The following is an 18,122-nucleotide window of genomic DNA, read 5'->3' as shown; positions in this document are numbered from 1 at the left end:
CCCTCACCCTTCTTCTTCCAAAATGGTGGAAAGGGCAAAAAAATTACAGGGTGGACTTTACAGTACGTTACGAAAATTAACAAATCCAGGCTCTGGTAGATGGTGAAGAGAGCAGATCAAGGTGAAATTAAGTCTCAGAAACCAGTTTTTATAACTGCGGGGTTCACTCAGAGTATTCTCTCCCCCTGCCTTAAATTAGGATGACACAGTCTGGTATGCAGGTGCTGATCATAACAGCATTACATGACAAGAAGAAGCAATCTGTTTAGCAGTCCCATCCCAAGCCTCTTTAAATGACTATTTTAAGCATTAATTAGCTAAGAAGCAGGCAGTACAGATCAAAGATCACCCGTGTTGTACATTAGGTGTAAAATGCTCCTCAGGCAGCAGGTTTTGAAAAGAAACTTTGGTTTTCAAATAATCTTAACCTGGAGCTCACAAGGACTATGCTTTAACAGCTAAGTGCTGCACCACCAATGTGCAATGAAACAGGGGAACCCAGAAACACCTCCCAGGGAGCAAATGGGCTTGAAACCTCCTCTCAGCCAAACCTGCTACCTGCATGTGCAGAAGCAGACAAAGATTTAATCTGTTTCCTCTGATGCTAAAATATGGTACAAGAGCCTGCTCTGCTGCTTCCCTCGTCACTTGTTGGAGCTGACGCAGTTCTAGCCAATCTCACAGAGCCTTTCTGCATCCAACCAGTGCCGACTCAGTGGAGCTATCCTGACCAGGGGATTTCCCTGTATGCAAACACTAATTTGCTGGAGCAATGACCACAGCAGTTTGCACATGCCATGAGTACAGAACCAAGCATCAGAAACATGGTGCAGGTGACCAGCACTGTCCTTTGCTGCCTTGCCAAGTGCACATAAAATGTTGTCTGTCTCATTTGGTTGGATTTCACACTCTCTTTCCAGAGGTGTAAAAGATTACATCAGGTCTCTGACTTACTTTGGCTTGAACAGCTGCAATAGAGTCATGGAGAAATCATGGATGGAGGAAAGAAACTTGGAAAAAGTGCAGCAGGGAGCACATGCCTGCAGCTCAGCCACCCCAGGACAACATCTGGAGTCTCTCGAGAGCAGGAGAGGGAGAGCTTTTCACACAGAAGAGTTCATCACTTGCATTAAACATTGCCATCCAAATGGCTTTGCCTGTGCTGAGGGCTGGAACTGTGACATTTTGGTGGGCTGTGACATTCTGAGTCCAGTGAATACCTAGAACACAAGCGTTCATGGACCTGACTGCAACAGCAAGAGGCTACAGTGACAAGTCAACAGCCATCACAGAGCAGACAAGCTCAAGTTGCATGGTTCTCATGGGAGGTCATAGCACACACATAGGATTTTGTCCATGGCTAAGAAGAACTCATTAATGAATACCTTACTAGTTACTAGTACACCAAGCATCAATCTGCAATGTTGCAGAGACCTAAGCACATTTTTGAAACAGCCAGAAATTAAACTGGTCAACTAATTTATCATAAATTCTGCCTATAAACTGCATCCCACAGGTCTATGTACACAGAACCTAAAATGCTCCATAATGATCAGGCGGCCCACAAAACCTATTTCAATTGTAACAATAACACTAGACTCCAATTCCAGCAGCTTGATTTAACCATTGGAACTAACTATAACCAACACCTAATTAGGGTTAAGTGTGGGGAGCCAGATGGAGGTGCAGCACTGTAACATGGCATTACATGTTAGCCAGAAATGTTATTGGGTTTGAGTTCTTTTAAAAAAAACAACTTTAAAGAATAGGTTACAATTAACAAATTCTGAAAGCATTAATGAAAAAAGGGGGGTCTGAAAGTTTAATTTAAGAATATTACTATTCTCTTATTGTTCAGTCCTTTTTTCAGACAAACTTCTATTTCAGAGAATGGCTAGCACATTGCACAAAGGAGCTATAAAATTGTCTACATGCAAAGTGCTGTCAAAAGAGAGGGTGGGGAGGGGGAAGAAATATTTTTCTCTCCATTAACTTCTTTCGGCTACAGTAAACCTAGGTGTTTATGTGTACCAACAGCCGTTAAAATATTTTTCAGGCACAAATGCAATTGTTTCTTTTATGGCTCTGATTCAGCAAGGTAGATAAACTTCTGCCTAACTTGAAGTATGCTGAATAACACCATTGACTTCAATGGGATTATTCATGTGCTCGAAGTTAGGCACATGTTTAAGGGTTCTGCTGTACAGTATCCTCAGTTTGCCAGTATTTAATGGAAAGTGAGATAACTTTAACTCACAATAACTATTCTGAGGCTGATAAACAATCCTATAGAATCAAAGGATGTTATCACAACACATAAATGAGGAAACAACAAATAAAGTGAGGAAAAAAAAATCTTGACAGACTACAGAAGACTTGACTCTGGCCATAAAAGAATATCGCTCTGTAAGAAAACAAAACTCCAGGCAAGCGAGGCTACCAAAAATCTTTATCGGGTTTAATGTGAAGCAGAGATTATGAAGAGCTATAGATCAGAAATAGGAAGCTTGTTTTTTCTTCCCTCTCCCTTATGCTTGCACAGGCATGATTTTTCTCCAGCTGAAATATGAAAAGTAAATTGTTTAAAATATCAAAATAAAGGAGGGACCGCAGAAGAGGTAGTAAGTCCATTAGAACCCCAGTGCAAAAGAAGAAATCAAACAGGATAAGATTGTTTCATAAAACTAAATTATTTCTTTACATGAGCCTTCAGAGAAAAAGGTGAGAATGCCTGTCCTGGGATTACTTTTTCCACATAAAGCAGAATAAGGTGAGAAACAGAGAGGTTTGTTTTTTTTTTAAAAAAAAAAAGGTTTTGAAATTAAAATGGCAATAAAGACACTGTTTCTTCAGGTAAACTAACTGCATGATTAACACATCAGCTATTCCCTTCAGGAGGAGATCCTGCCCCTATCCACTGTAGGTTCACTGCAAGGTGCTTGAGGAAGGCAGAAGGAAGGATAAGGCTTTGAGAAAAGTTCCAGATGCCCAAATCCCAGAAATGTAAGACCTTCTTCTGCCCACAAAAGGTGAAACTCCCCACCCAGTGACTAACTAGTGTGTCTCAGCCCTGATGCAGAGGCCTGGAGCAGCAGCGAGAAAAGCCTGTTTCTTGTCCACAACTGTTTTGATTATGGACTCATCTGCAGAAATGCTAACTAGTGCCATCTGCAGCGACATTTTTTTTGGAGAGGAGAAGTCAAGCGTTAGGACAGAACCAACTCTGGCTGCATAGACTTCTGACAAGCTGTCAGCTGCCAGTGTAGCTTACAATCACAACTCACCCCTGGACACATTTCAAGTTAGAGACTGGCTCCATGATATAGCCTAATTCTTTAAACCACTCAACCATTTAAGTGACCAGGCTTGATCTTGGTTCCAATAATGACTTACTAGGAAACAATTTAAAGAATATTAGGAATTCTTAAAGGGTTAAAAAAAAAAAAAAAGGGACCACCCACAGATCACACATTGAGTAATTCCATAGACATCTTAAGGAAAAACACCTATCCTATTTTGTTTTCTGTCTACTGCTTAAAAACATGCTGAAGTAACCCACTGCAAAACAAGATACTCTATATACATCCATGCTTTCACAAGATGCTTCAGCGGTGCATGCACACACCCATTCCTGTGCCTGCACCTTGACGTGATTTCTGTGCTTCTGTGCTGATCCTGGGATACTTATGCTGGAGCCCAGCAGAGGCTCAATTTGGGTACATGCAGTTTGCTGCTGGTGGCTTTATTAGGGACTGAGAATGGCTTACAAATGCATCGTGTCAGAACCATTCTCATTATTTCCTCCCGCTATCAGAAAATCCATATTTTGATCTTGTTGACTCTCTGTCAGGTCACAGCCTGACAGTCATGGGCTCAAACATCACAATTGTCTCCTACTTTCTAGAGGTGGTTTAATCCAAACTCTATTCTCTTGCTATTCTTAGATGCATCTCTTCAACTCTACCTTACTTGTCCCCCTTAGCACTTATTCTACTACATAGTTGGTCAGACTTCTCACGTCAGGTTGAAGTTGAGAGTTCAGGTGAAGGAAGAGTAAGAATAGAGCTTGATCTACTTCAAGCTGTTTCATATGCAAAAGGACATGAAGAAAGAGAGTCACCCTAGAAATTGCACTGAATTTTAATATTTTTTTTCTTATTGAGGTCTGTGTCATGAACTCTTACACTCTTCCCCACACCAAAATGCATTGCTACAGTCAAAGGCAGAATAGGTTCATTCATCCCAGAGGCAATCACCTGCCTACTTGGGGCTGTGTCGTATTTTCTGCTCCTTCAGTGGTGATGCGTACTTATTTTTGCACTGTTCTCCAACTCCAAATCAGCCATATGTGCTTACGGTGCTGTAAAGTCATAATGTTGCAATCACATTAGAGTGGTCAAACACATACGAGGTGTGTATATAAAGTAAAATAAACTCATGGCTTCTACAGACCTGCCCCTATGGTAGCAGTTGCTTTTCTGATACTATAAAGTATACCTCCCCTTTATTTCTCTTATTCAGTCAAGTAGATCTTTGTTTCTCTGTCTGGTCTTACCACCTACTTCCAACCAGTAGCCATAACTTAAACTTGAAATGGAACAATTGGTATGGGTGAAAAGAAATTGTCAAAACAAAGTTCACCCAGAAACTAAGTGACACTAATTTCCATTGAAACCAAGACAACTTTCTTACAAAACTCTTAGCATAAAAAGGAGAATATTCAACAAAAATCTTAACATGTATCAATACAATGCTTTCCAAATAGGATATTTTTCACTTTTTATTTTTGTTATGGAGAACAAGCACACATATTTTAGAGCAGATATTCTTATAGAATATAGATCAAAACTATAGCTAAACCAAAAACTACCAAGATACATCAGTGGCTTGGATTCCCCCATTAAAAAGAAATGCTCCAACTGTGCTTTATGCACCAAACCAGAGCTGTTTATTTCTGCCTTGGCCTCCATCTTGGGCCATCTCTGTATGAAAACAGACAGTTTTCACATCACACACTCACAACTGAAGACTATTTGCATTGTCTCTCTCTATAAAAGAATAATACCATCACCTCTCCTTTGGATCTGCACACGGGAGTGAAGAAAAAAAATGCTTTTGTGACCTACAAAAGCCTTACTTGAAATAATTCTCTACGACTTGAGGCCTTTTGGAATGGAAGGGATATATTGTTTTGACTTGATTAAAGCTGAAAAGTTGATTTGACATCCTGTTGTCAAGGAAACCAATTCACACACAAAAGAAAACAGTTGTGATGGTATCATTCAGACTATTCAAGTGACCTTAGAAAGAAAAAAAGGCTTCAGTTCCAAAGATTTGTATTCAACTCACTTCACCACTGTAGAAATAAAGATCATTGCTCTTTATGCTTATTGGAAAGCAGTTTTCAATCTGGAAAAAGCAAAATGCCACATCTTCTTCCAACTGCCAGATCCAATACTTTGCTTGGACCATACACATAAACACACCTACCATTGCCTATTTCAAAGGACATGGAAAGAATCACACAGAAGACACACAGAGAAGAAGGAATTTCTTTATTTGACAGCACCACGATAAATACCTCCGACACATACCACATGTATTGAACAGCAGCTCGCAAGCCAGTTTTTATAATAAAACACTCTCCTTCAACTACAAACAAAGCTTACCTTGAGCACAGTGATGTTTGAGGCCAGCTTTGTTTTCCTGGGAGATATCAAAAACCAGCATTTATTCTCTGCCAGCCTCTCAGATCCCTCACAAATTGAGTTTTTCATACACACAATAAAAGGGATATAATTATGCTCAATCTGCTTGCTTCTACCTACAGGACATCCCAAAGAGACAGGAATATCCTGGCTGACCACTACCACCAGCTCTGCAGCCCATGCAAGTCTCACAGAGGTTTCATTCCCTAACAGTTGTGGGTAAATTGGAAAAAGCAAAACTTCCTATCTATCCACTCTGTAATTATACATCTCTTTCTCTGCTGACGTAGCCTCTGCCTGCCCAAGTGAGCAGACAGACGAGCAAATTGCAACTTGTCTTGAATTCAGCTTAGAAAAAAATAGGCATGATATTAATAAGGAGGGAAATATACTGAGGATTGAATGCCAGTGTTCTTACATTATTGTCATTTAAGGGCATTACACCAAAGGTCACAGAGATAATAAGCCTCAGTCATTTTCCATTTGTTACACAATATACAAATTGCCACAGTGTTAATGAATATCTTTCTCCATTCCTGGCCAGCCAATACACTGTATTATTTCCTCTTAGACAAGTACCTAACCCTTGGAATTCATTATTTCCATCACTTCTTGCAGCACTTTGTCCTTAGGGCTGAGCATAAATGCCACAAGGCAACAGTGACTGGAGCACCAAATGATTCATGTGCCTGAGTCTGACTTGTCTCTGATAGAGTTTTTTTTGCTGGAAGAGCATACAAAGCATATTTATGTAGTTTATGATCAAATATGCACACACACATTGATATATGCTCTCTCAAAAGTGGAAAAAATTTTGACATTTTTTGTACTTTGTGGATATTGCTTGATACTTATATATTGAAATGGTAGTTATGCTAGAAACACCAACTGACCACAACAATAGAAGCCACCATGAAGAACTACATTTCCACTTTCCACTTAAAATCATGGAAAGTAGTTCTTGGAACAGAAATTACATTCACAGAAATCTGGAAGGGTTTCTGTGAATGGATATACTGCTTAAGCCCTCTTCACTACTAATAAACTGCCAAAATAGCACAGCTGAGCTATAGAGAGAGGAGTGCCTCATTTCTAATCTGTACTTCATAATGTTTTAAGTTTAGGAATTTTGCATAAACATAGATAGCAACAGCTGAAACAAATTCGTACTATTTCATAAACGAGGTGAGGGTTTTTTAAGATGTTAAATTATTAGTTCCGCGGTTCACCATAAGTGTAGAGAATATGCAGATGAAAAGAGAGTATTGAAGGCTGGTAGCTGTGTACAGTTCCAAAAAAAAGACTGAACTTTACGTGCATAATTAAAACGCTGAACTAAAATAAGCCAAGGTTACATTCTGCATGTAATCAAACAACCTCCACCTCTGTCCCCTGGACTGAAACACCACACTCTGCATTTGGATAAACATCTTATCTTGGCATTTTCTCCTCTCCCACTGAACAAACTCAAACAGCAAGAGCCAGAAAAGAAGAAAGGTGATGGTACTTCTAAGCTTACCCACAAACAGGTCCATACTCCGTTATGAGTTTTGTGTGGTTCTCCCAAAAACCCTGGATAAAAGAAAAATAACAAAGTATTTTAGAATAGTACTTAACAGGAGCTCCATTATACAGAGCTGCTAGCACTCACACCAAAGCTCTGAACCAACCTCAGCTAGGAGAACCATGGTATTAAGTCATAGCCTCACGGTTGTCTCATTGTCCATCTATGACAGTAGAGTCTAGAAATGGTGACTGGAAAAAATAATCCCACTAACAAACAAACAAACAAAAAAACAAACACCAAAAAACAACACCTCAACACCAAAAAAAACTGGGAAGACAATGAAACATGTTTTCATGGGGGTTTTACACTCCAAAATATATTATGAAAATATATTCATGAATTATTTTTTCTTAAACTAATTTCAGGATTGGGATCCTGACTTATAACTTTTTTTCTGATAACAGAATAATTATATGACTTACTACACACAAAAGAAATATAGGGAACGTGGAAAGGTGGTCTTGTTTTCATTTTAGTTCTATTATTCATAAAAACCCCAAACAGCAAAGTTGGGAGCTTAGCATGAGGCAGTCACCTCCGACACTCTGTAGAATAATAAGCAGATTTATTTTAACAAACTTTTAGAATTTTTACTGTGTGCTTCATATTCATAATTGATGAAAATTGGTATCCATTTATATAAATAAACCTGCCATTATACTAAATTGTCAGTGTCCTAAATGAATTCAAATTGATTAATCTGAAAGAAGGTGTGCAAAATGTATTCCCAAAAGTGAATATTAAAAAATCTGTTTTAAAAAAGTTGCGATATTTGAGAATTGTACGGCATTGTGTTTGTAACTTGGCTATGGAAAAATAACACATTTGACTGCATTAATCTGCATTTATATTAATTCAAGAAAGACTATTGTGATCTGTCTTCATTCTTCAGAGACAATTCACTAACAAAGTAGAATACTTATGCCTCATGTTGAATTTTTCTTATTTTTATGACATATTTCAGAATATTCACTACAACAATATGAATTATTGCAAATACATTAACCACAGACATAAATAAACAAGATAATGTAATGTGCGTATGTGTTAGGAGCATTTTACTACACTAAGCAAAAGAAAATCTGGTAATCAAAAGTAGTTATCCTACTTATCACCCTAATTAGCAAAGCACTTGCCATGACCTACAGTCCTCCTCTTAGAGAGACCTTCAAATGTCTTTTATTGTTATACAGTTGTGGTGTTGGTTTTCTTTTTCTAAAAAATGTACTTGCGATATTTTTTTATTGTACAGGATGTTATGTTTCTAGGTTAAGGCAAGAACTTAGGTTTCCCTTAAGCTACAAAAAGGTAAAGCACTGGATGGTGTGTAACAAAACACACTAACGATAAAATTATGAAAGAGGTGGTTTAGATGATTGCCCGGGGGAGAAAAAAAAAAAATATATATATATATATATGTATATGTATACATATATATATATATATTCTCACCTGAAAAGTACTTTATTACTAAGGTAAACAGAAAAGCCTCATCTATTAGCACACAAAAACTAAGGTGAACAAAGCCTTTGTGATACCACAAATACATAGAGCTAGCTAAAAAAGGCTTTTATCTGCAGATACAGAGGGAGGGGAAAAGGTACATTCACATTCACACCAACCTGCATTTTGCTACAGCGATACTTCAGCAGTAGCAGCATTTCAACCTGCAATTGTTATGTTTTCAGCATCACAAAGGTTGCCTACTGTCTTCCCCTGCTGATGCAAGGGGAAGTCCTGAGGCCAGATTCCCCCCAGCGCTATTCTCCGAGCAGCCATCGAAGACACCGTGCAGCGGGCTCAGCTCCTCGGTGCGCTCTGACCGCTTTGCCTGGGAGAGTGACACCAACTCGCCTAAACACGGTGACAGATTTGCAGCCACGCTTGGTCACCAGCACGACACTGGACAGTGCTCGAGGTCACCGGGCAGAGCTGAACCCGGCATGCCCAGCACTGCTGTGTCGCAGCAGGATCAGCTGCACAGAGCAGAGGGACTTCCAGTCTCATGAGACGAGGCCAAATCAGGTCTGCACCCTCCAGCCCACCTCCCTCCCAGCCTGAGACTTCAGTAAGGACATCCCAAACCTCAGCCTGAACCTCACCCGCTAAGTTTGGCTTTGAATTGCAGGCACGCACATAGGTATTGCACTTGCTGTATCCACCAGCTGCATTCCAGAGAGCCAGCAGGATATTAACATTTACAAGAAGCCTAGGCTTTAAAAGATTCAGTGAAAAAGCCTTTCAGAAAGCTGGCTTCTTGGAAGCACTGCTCTTGGCTCACTAGCGTAGAGGGGTCAGGCAGAATGCATTTCAAATCAGGCTTGTTAACCAATAACTGGTTTTCCACCTCCAGGTTTCCTGAATGATTGCACTAGCTTAAAATTAACTACACTTAGCTTTAATTCCCCAAAGTGAGAAGTACAAACCTGCAGGATGGGGGAAGGGAAGGAGTTGAAAATTATCTGGGAGAGACTGGGAGAAAACATCCTCAGGAGTAAAAAAAATGCTTGTTCTCTACACTCCAGGACACTTTCTCATGTCCTGCACCACTGCACACACATACATGCCGCTGCATACCTCTGCCATCCACCCCCACAGTCCACAGCTATCCCAGCCCCCTCCAAGGGCACGTAGGGCATGGTGAGTGCCCTCCTGGAGCAGGTCTCATCAGGCTGCATGGGACACACAAGAAAACCGCACACACAGAGACCTGTGAGGCTGCAGTGGCCAGAGCAAGGCAATGGGCAAGGCAAAGGGAACATGTGCGTGCATCCCTTACAAACCAAGGCACACCTTTCAGCTGGAGGAAGCTGGCATCATAGGAAGGCAATTGTGTTTCTCTTCAGTAGCTGTGAGGAAGGGCGATGAACCTGTGATGGCCTCAGTACACAGTGAGGGGATATGCCACGTCCACATAGCTCTGCCAATTTTGCAGCACCATCCCTGAAGACAGCTTCCAGTAGAGAGGTACCTTGAAAACATCCTCCTCCTCCTGTGACTCATGTTTGAAGCACAGCAAGCCTCATAAGTGCTTTTGGTAACTTATTTACACTAGCTGAGGTCGATCTGCTCCAATGCTTATTATTGCAGGTTTGTCCAGATTTATAATTACAATGGTACTTAATATGCACAGGACAACTAAGCACCTGACCACCAGCAGCAACTATTTGACAAGAAAATGGAGACAGAGACCTCTCTCTGACTCAAGACCACCCAGAGGGTGAATACAAGGAGAGGAAGTGAATTCAGAAGTGGAACCTGCTGACATATATCCAGTGGCTTAAACAGCTGTAAGGCAGGAGCTACAATGAACCTGGGGGTTAGGAAGGGGGTAAACAGAGAAAAATGAAAACACGTAATCCAATTTTTTAGGAAAATGGAAGGAAACAGAAAAGCAGAACCATGCACGGTATTATGAGATCACAGAATCATTTTGTTTGGAGAAGATCTTAAAGGATCACCAAGCCCAACCATTAAGATAACACTTTGTGCATCAGGTGGAACTGCAGCGCTTTAAACAGTCACTCATAACACTGAAATGTAAAAATATAGTCAGTAATGCTGTTCCAAGTCAGAAAAATCACTTAGCTTTTTTTTGTTTGGAAGCTGCATAATATGAATCGTCAACAACAACTCAGAAAAGGGTTGGGGCACGGGGGACTTGCTGTGAGTGGCCCCTACAGTGAGGTACCAGCCTGATGACAACCCATTATCAAGCAAGATGATGCAGAAGTATGTAAAGCTCCTTTCCCTGAAGAAAACATATTTTACAGCATCTGGTACACCATGGAAACAACAGCTCAAGTGGGCTGACTGCTGCACACCCAGAAAGCTTCTTTGTTATGTGGCGGTCACCTCCCTATAGGGAATTTGCATTCTCCCCTTCCTCTGAGTGTGTAGCATCAGCTGCATCTGTGGGTAGAACTACCCACAAGGCCAAATCCTGCTCTCAGGGATACAATTCGATCCCTATAGAAGGGAACAAGATTTGGATCTACATCAGTAAGAGTGAAGTCTGATCATTGACAGCCATCTATCTCAAGATATCTTACGCTGAGACTTCAGCCTGAGCAGCACATAAATGAGAGGAAAATTGGAACTGGAAGGTGTAGGTCCGCTGATGAATGAAGAGGGTGCCCTGGTGATGGACGATACATAGAAGGCAGAGTTAATGAATGCCTTCTTCGCTTCTGTCTTTACTGCTAAAAGCAATCCTCAGGTGTCCTAGAGAAAGAAGAGAAAGTCTGGCAAAAGGAAGACTTTCCCTTTGTTGAGGAAGATCAGGTTAGAGATCGTTTGACATCCACAAACCCATGGGCCCCAATGGGATGCACCCACAAGTGCTGAGAGAATTGGCAGATGTTATTGCAAAGCCACTCTCCATCATCTTTGAAAGTTCTTGGTGAATAGGAGACGTGTCTGCGGACTGGAAGAAAGGCAGCGTCACTCCAGTCTTCAAAAAGGGCGAGAAGCGTGACCCAGGAAACTACAGGCCAGTCAAGCTCACCTCCATCCCTGCAAAGGTGATGGAACAGCTCATTCTGGACATCATCTCCAAGCATGTGGAGGAAAAGAAGGTTATCAGGAGTAGTCAGCATGGGTTCACCAAAGGGAAATCATGTTTAGCCAACCTGATAGCCTTCTATGATGGTATGACTAGCTGGGTAGATGAGGGAAGAGCAGCAGATGTTGTCTACCTTGACTTCAGCAAGGCTTTTGATGCTATCTCTCACAACGTCCTCATAGGCAAGCACAGGAAGTGCAGACTGGATGAATGCACGATGAGATGGATCATGAACTGGCTGGATGGTAGAGCTTAGAGGGTTGTGATCACTGGTGCAAAGTCTGGTTGGAGGCCTGCAGCCAGTGGTGTTCCCTGGGGGCAGTAGTGGGTCCAGTCCTGTTCAACATGTACATTGATGACCTGGATGAAGAGATTGAGTGTACCCTCAGCAAGTTTGCCAATGACACCAAACTGGGAGGAAGGGCCGACACACCAGAAGGCTGTGCTGCCATTCAGCAAGACCTGGACAGGACACAGTCCTGTGGGATCTTGTCTGAGCGAACCTGCTTTGCAGGTAGGTTGGACTAGATGGTCTCCAGAGGTCCCTTCCAACCCCAACCATTCTGTGATTCTGTGAAAGGGCTGTTGGCTCAAATATCCTCTTTTTTCAATAGATTCTGCCATGGCAAGACACATCCTTCAGCGATTTCCTCCTTATTGTATATTCACCTTGCTAATCCCTCACCACAAGGAAAAATCTGCAGCAATGTTATTTTCTCTCCTTGCTGACAATGGGTGTAGGCACTTAGCCAAAGTTTTCAGAAAGATGCAGTAATGCCATGCATTTTGATTTTTGGGGTGGCTAACCCGAAGCATATCCAACTTATTCTTATCAGTTGCTCAATATTTGCAGATTTTGTGGCTGCAAATGGGGACTTAAGTGACTTCAAGCTTAAGTTCAAGCTTAAAGTGACCCAGCGTCAAGGGTGCTTTGTAACATTTCCACTTGCTGTAGATGGAAAACAAATCATATGGTTTATAAACTTAGCTATAGTCCTTAAGAGTCACCTGATAAAATGATTTGGAGGTGGCCACATAGTTGGGACAGAGCAGATGCATGGTCCTGACAGTAGCTCAAAATTTGGACCCCAAAGAATGCACAAGGGTAGCCCTTGAACTTTATAGTGCACTGAATGCTAGAAAAGCTACTGATTTGTGTAGAGAGTGATGCAGTGTGCCCATCAAAATCTGCTACAAGTGGGAAACATTACCCATGCAAGAATAGCCAAGGGAAAAGGTCATGGCTTTTTTTGTCCCTTTCAGAAAAGTGTCACGTATTACCTGATGTCAATCACTTACCAGATGAGCCTGGATTCAAACCTGTGACTCGGAAGCCAAAGCTGCCACATCCTATCACTTGCCCCATATATGCTCCACCCTCACCACCCCATAATCAGACATGATGTTCTGTTCCACTGCCATATAACCAAAGCACCATTGTTTCAGTGCACACTGCACATCAAGAGACAAAAAATCTATACAGTTATTTATGGTACATGACAATGAATGACATTTATGGATCAGATTTTTAGTACTTGATGGGCTTCACATGCTTTCTTTCTTTAGACCACCAGGAGAAAAAAAAACAGCTGCTAATAACCTAGTACCCAAATTGATTATTTTTTGTAATACAAGCTAACATTTAATTAAAGCAACCTTGCACCAGGCTGCATCCCACTTTGAAGGAATGACCCCAGATTGTACATCATTTCCAGTAATAATCCCAGTAAAAACACTAGGATGCCAGCAGACAAGAGGAGGAAAACAGCATGAACTTCTAACCAGCCTGATTCTGAGCCATGTACATAGTTTGTTGCCTTTGATCGTTACCCTTAATGGTTGTCCTCTGTGTGCAATTTGGTTTAATTTATGTGTATGCCATTTCAGATTTTTAAAAACACATATAGCCCTTCCAAATGTATTAGAAACAGCCTTCCTACCCTTAATAGTTATTAAGAGAGGTTAGAGTTATGTAATTAAGTTAATCCTCATCTGTAAAGGCTAATTAACTGAACACTAATTGAATCTGCATATGAAAATTTGGACAATGTGTTCTCATTACACAATTAAAAAAAAAATTACCTGAACTAAATACCAAACAAATCATAAATTTTTTTTCTTCTGCCTTTTCAGGTCTTGAATAAAAGCTAAGCAGGCAAGTTTATTTCTGTGTGCTGTGTTAGACCTTGCTGTCTGGAACAAGGAGCTGTCATATCGGTGTTTGGAGAAACTGGTCCTTCCCTGAAAGATGGTTGTCTTCCCTCTTGCATGAGCTCTCCCTTTTTCTATGCCCTTACCCCATCTGCCTTTCATCGCCCGCTTCTCCTCTGCTGTCCACCACCTGCCCTGGTCAAAGAGAGCAGAAGCTCTTGGGATCGAGTCTGATCACCCAAAGGATCAGATGGTATCAAGGTATCACTTCAGTGGATCAAAGGATCAGATGGCACAATAAGATTCAGCCATGCTGATTCACCACCCCAAAGCCTGCATACAGCCAGCTCAAAGCCACCTGGGCAGTTTTGGCAGGGCACTACCCTTTCACCCCCCAAAGATCACTTCCCAGCGAAGTCCCAAGGAGAAAACAGCCTCATCTCATTCTCCTCTGCCTGGGAGTGCCTGCATTACAAAAGCAAGACAGGTTTTGGACCCTTTTCAGCCTTTGCTTGAGACATTTACAGTTTAAAACAGGTTTCCAAAATGGAATTAAGAAAAGCACATCATCCTTTCTGGTATTTGCTGTCTCTCCCCATTAACCAGGTTAATGGCTGATTCTAATAGGCTGGTAACTGAAGAGTCAGCAGGAGGGAGGGGAAGCCAAGCAAGTAAAAACACAATTGTGAGCCTGACCTCGATAGCATTCAAGATTTCGCAGTGCATGGAACACACACAGTCCTCAGACTTCCTCACAAACCCCACCACACATTTTTAACATTTTAGTTATAAGCACCAGCACTGCATAAGTGGCACAGCTGGATGGAGCAGCACAGCCAGTTTACAGTCTCTCGGGCATCACTTCTGTCCCACTGGGAACAACATGGTACCCCTGCTTCATGGCAAATACCTAAAGGAAAGAGGGTAGAAGAATGGAAAATGGGATACAACTCATGTTCTCTTCCTTTTGGAAGATAATACATTTTCTAGGTGAGAGAACAGTGGAAGATGTACACAAACTTCAGTAACACATGTGGTCTGGTGGTGTGCAAATGGTCATCACACCCAAAAAGATGAAGATCAGAATAAGAATTGAGAGATGGTAACCATGCAAGCTCCAGGGAAATTAGTATGAACTGAGCTGAAAGAAAAAGTACAGGCATGAAAGGAAGAAATCCACAGATTTCTCAAGGATCAGTCTCAGGACAAACCTTGTTCAATGTTTTGAGGACTGACTGGCACAAAAAGCAGACAGACCTTAATGCAGTACATTAATGATTCTGGGTTGAAAGGCAATTCTTTCCTCAGAAGGCAGAGAAACTGAGATTGTCATATCAGAAGAACTGGATGACCTGAAGAACCTGAACAACTGCAACAGAGGAGAGTTTTTAGTTGAAAGAAAATCTTCATGCTCTTAGAGGGACAATGTAAACTCCAAGAATTTCTGCACTAGTAGATTATTGTTTGAAAATGACAGAGAAGGGAAAAACCTGGATGGACACATCAACCACAGGATAATGATGAACAACAAGTATGACAGAAACTACAAATGTAGAATATCTGGGATACAGTTTCTCTGAAATGCTGCATGCAAATATGGTGAGCCAAATTCAAAAGGAATGAATTAAAAAATTGAATGAGTGGAGAGAAGGGTTACAGGGATCCTCAGGGAACAGAAGGCCTGTCTTACAAGTAGTAATTAGGAGAGTTCATTTTAGCAAACCAAAGGTTCGTTTTAGCAGACCAAAGGAAGGAGACATGCTTGCCATCTATAAATGTACTGGGAGTAAGCACCAGGGAGGGAAAAATATCTATTTAATATAAAGGCCTACATTACTAAAAGATCAAATGACCATAAACTGGCCATGGATAAATGCTGCTAAAAATTAATGTTATTGACTCTCAAAGTAGTAAGGATCTTAGAACAACTTCCCAGTCAGAATAGCAGTGGCAAGAAACTCAAGGAAGGTTTTGAGGCACAGGAATTGGTAAAATGTGGATACTTAGAAAAAAACTGAGAGTAGGATAAATAACTCAGTCCATCTACACCAGCCCCTTAAGGTGACACACAGCCACTTCCAGAATGAGACTCTTCTCTAGTGGAAAAAAATGTACTGTGCTTGCATGTGTGCATGCTGCATTCACACTTCTAGTTGATTCACCTTAACTTTCCAAAGCATTCACATATAGATACGGTCTCAGACGTTATTCTGGCACGTTGAAATGAGATTCTAATTTTCTTTTTGTCTTCCTATTTTCAATCTCATTTCACTTTACAAACTTAATTTCCACAACATTTCTGGGATGGTAGGTAAGTGCCCATCTGTCACAGGTGGGAAGTCAGAAGTTCACAAGATTAAACAATTTCCCAAATGCCACCCAAGAAGTCAATGGTAGAGCCAGAATCAAGTTGCAGGTTTCTCAGTCCTCCTTCTTGGTATCTGACAAAACCATTGCTTCTCTGCCACAGAAACACAGACAGTATATGAGATAGGAATATCAACAAATTCGATCTTTTTCTGAGCTTTCAGACATACCACATGCCTGAGGCTTCAGAGATAGGCAAGAGGAAAACAACCCTACATACATGCTTAACTCCAAAATGCTTTAAATAGAGGGAGGTTTCTTCCTCATCCAGCCACTGGCTTAAGATTCAATTACCCTTATCATAATATGCATAGCTACAAATGCAATTAGTCATAAAATTATCCAGTCCCTCAAATTATTCCAGCTGCTGTATTCAACTCCCTGATTCTTGCAATCATGAATTCTCCAGACTGGCTACAATAATATTTCTTTTTATCTATTTGGAAGTTGCCTGCCATTAGCTTAGACCTTGTTTATATCTTCTGTAGAGCTATAATTGTGACCTTACTACTTTTTATTAGGACTATTGTCTGGATAACACTTAAACCTGCAAGGCTCTTTTTTTACTTAATAGTAAATGTCACAGAAGACACCTATTCACGCTGCAAGGGACCTTTATCAAAAACAGAAAACATGTCATTATCAAGACATGTACAAAGAGAAATACAATTTGAGCAATGTCTGTTCATGAAAGGCTCCATATGAGGTCTTACAGACTCACTGCAATTTCTGATCCTGTGATAAACATATATTTATAATAAGTCAAGAATCTAGAAAAGGGGAAATAGTGATGGATTTTTTTTTACTAGACTATGTAATTTCCACTAAATCTCTTCTAAGTTGTCTTCTTTCCAAACTGAGTGTAATTCTCCTCTACAGAATATCTTCTTCTATGTAACTCCAGTGGATCGCTAACCAACTTTGTTGCATTTCTTAGTATTACCACGTACTCAAATTATGACAGAAAAACAGAGAATTACAGTGCTCTCTGTAGGAGGGAATTCATTGTGCAAGAGAAGAATATGCAAGAGAAGACCGTTGCAATGTGTATTTTCACTCTGTGCTCAATGTCTCTCAGGTTGATTAGCATAAGCATGCAGCACATCTTACTAATGGTGAATGAATTTTATTTTGAATTTTCTTTGCTGGCCTCCCTTAAGGGAAGCAAAGCAGTAATTGCATCATTTAAAGAAACGGCAACAACTTCTGTAGGACAGAGAGACATGCTGGCTAAATCTGAGGAAAACAAACATTTTGGGATTACTCTTCAGCACTGATCTATGGGGCAACAAACTGGCATTTGGAGAAATGAAAGTTGACTTCTTTCTCGAGAAAGGGAAACAGGGACTCTTTTTCCTCCAAGGAGAAGAGTGCAAACAGATTTTGAAATAGTTACGGGAAAAATTACGTGTCCATGTGCAAATCTTGCATCTTCATCTACCAAATTAGGATGACAGTGTTTAAGTTTTCTTCCCTGATGCAAACTCTGGGCTATCTCATTTTGATTTAACTCAGTTGTGCCTAAGTGGATACTATCTAGACAGGTGGGTTTCATGAAAACCTCAGCTTTAGGAAGCAACATCACTCATTCAGTGGATGATAATATCTTGCCCTCCTTAGAGGCATTTCCCTTGTAGGGTGTGAAGGGTCTCTGCCATTGTTTATGAACTGATTATAGAAATCAATGACACTTACGTATCTGTGACCACCAAGTTTGAAACTACGAAACATGCATCTGAAAAAACTCCAGCTATGTTCAGTACCC

At 40.8% G+C, this 18,122-nt stretch overlaps 1 protein-coding gene across 2 annotated transcripts in view; it reads right to left on the bottom strand.

Annotated features, from left to right (window-relative positions):
* The window catches only part of TBXAS1 (thromboxane A synthase 1), a 236,937-nt gene that overhangs the window by 146,400 nt on the left and 72,415 nt on the right, over positions 1 to 18,122 (bottom strand). For both annotated transcript variants that reach the window (XM_082045892.1, XM_082045893.1), the window contains one exon: positions 7,228 to 7,280. In XM_082045892.1, coding sequence (XP_081902018.1) covers positions 7,228 to 7,280 — 53 coding nt within the window. The remainder of the gene's footprint in view (positions 1 to 7,227; positions 7,281 to 18,122) is intronic.

The sequence above is a fragment of the Streptopelia decaocto genome (genome assembly GCF_964273445.1).
Source record: "Streptopelia decaocto genome assembly, chromosome: 1".
Lineage (NCBI taxonomy): Eukaryota > Metazoa > Chordata > Aves > Columbiformes > Columbidae > Streptopelia > Streptopelia decaocto.
Note: the sequence above shows the minus strand (reverse complement) of the source record. Positions and strands in the feature narration are given on the sequence as shown.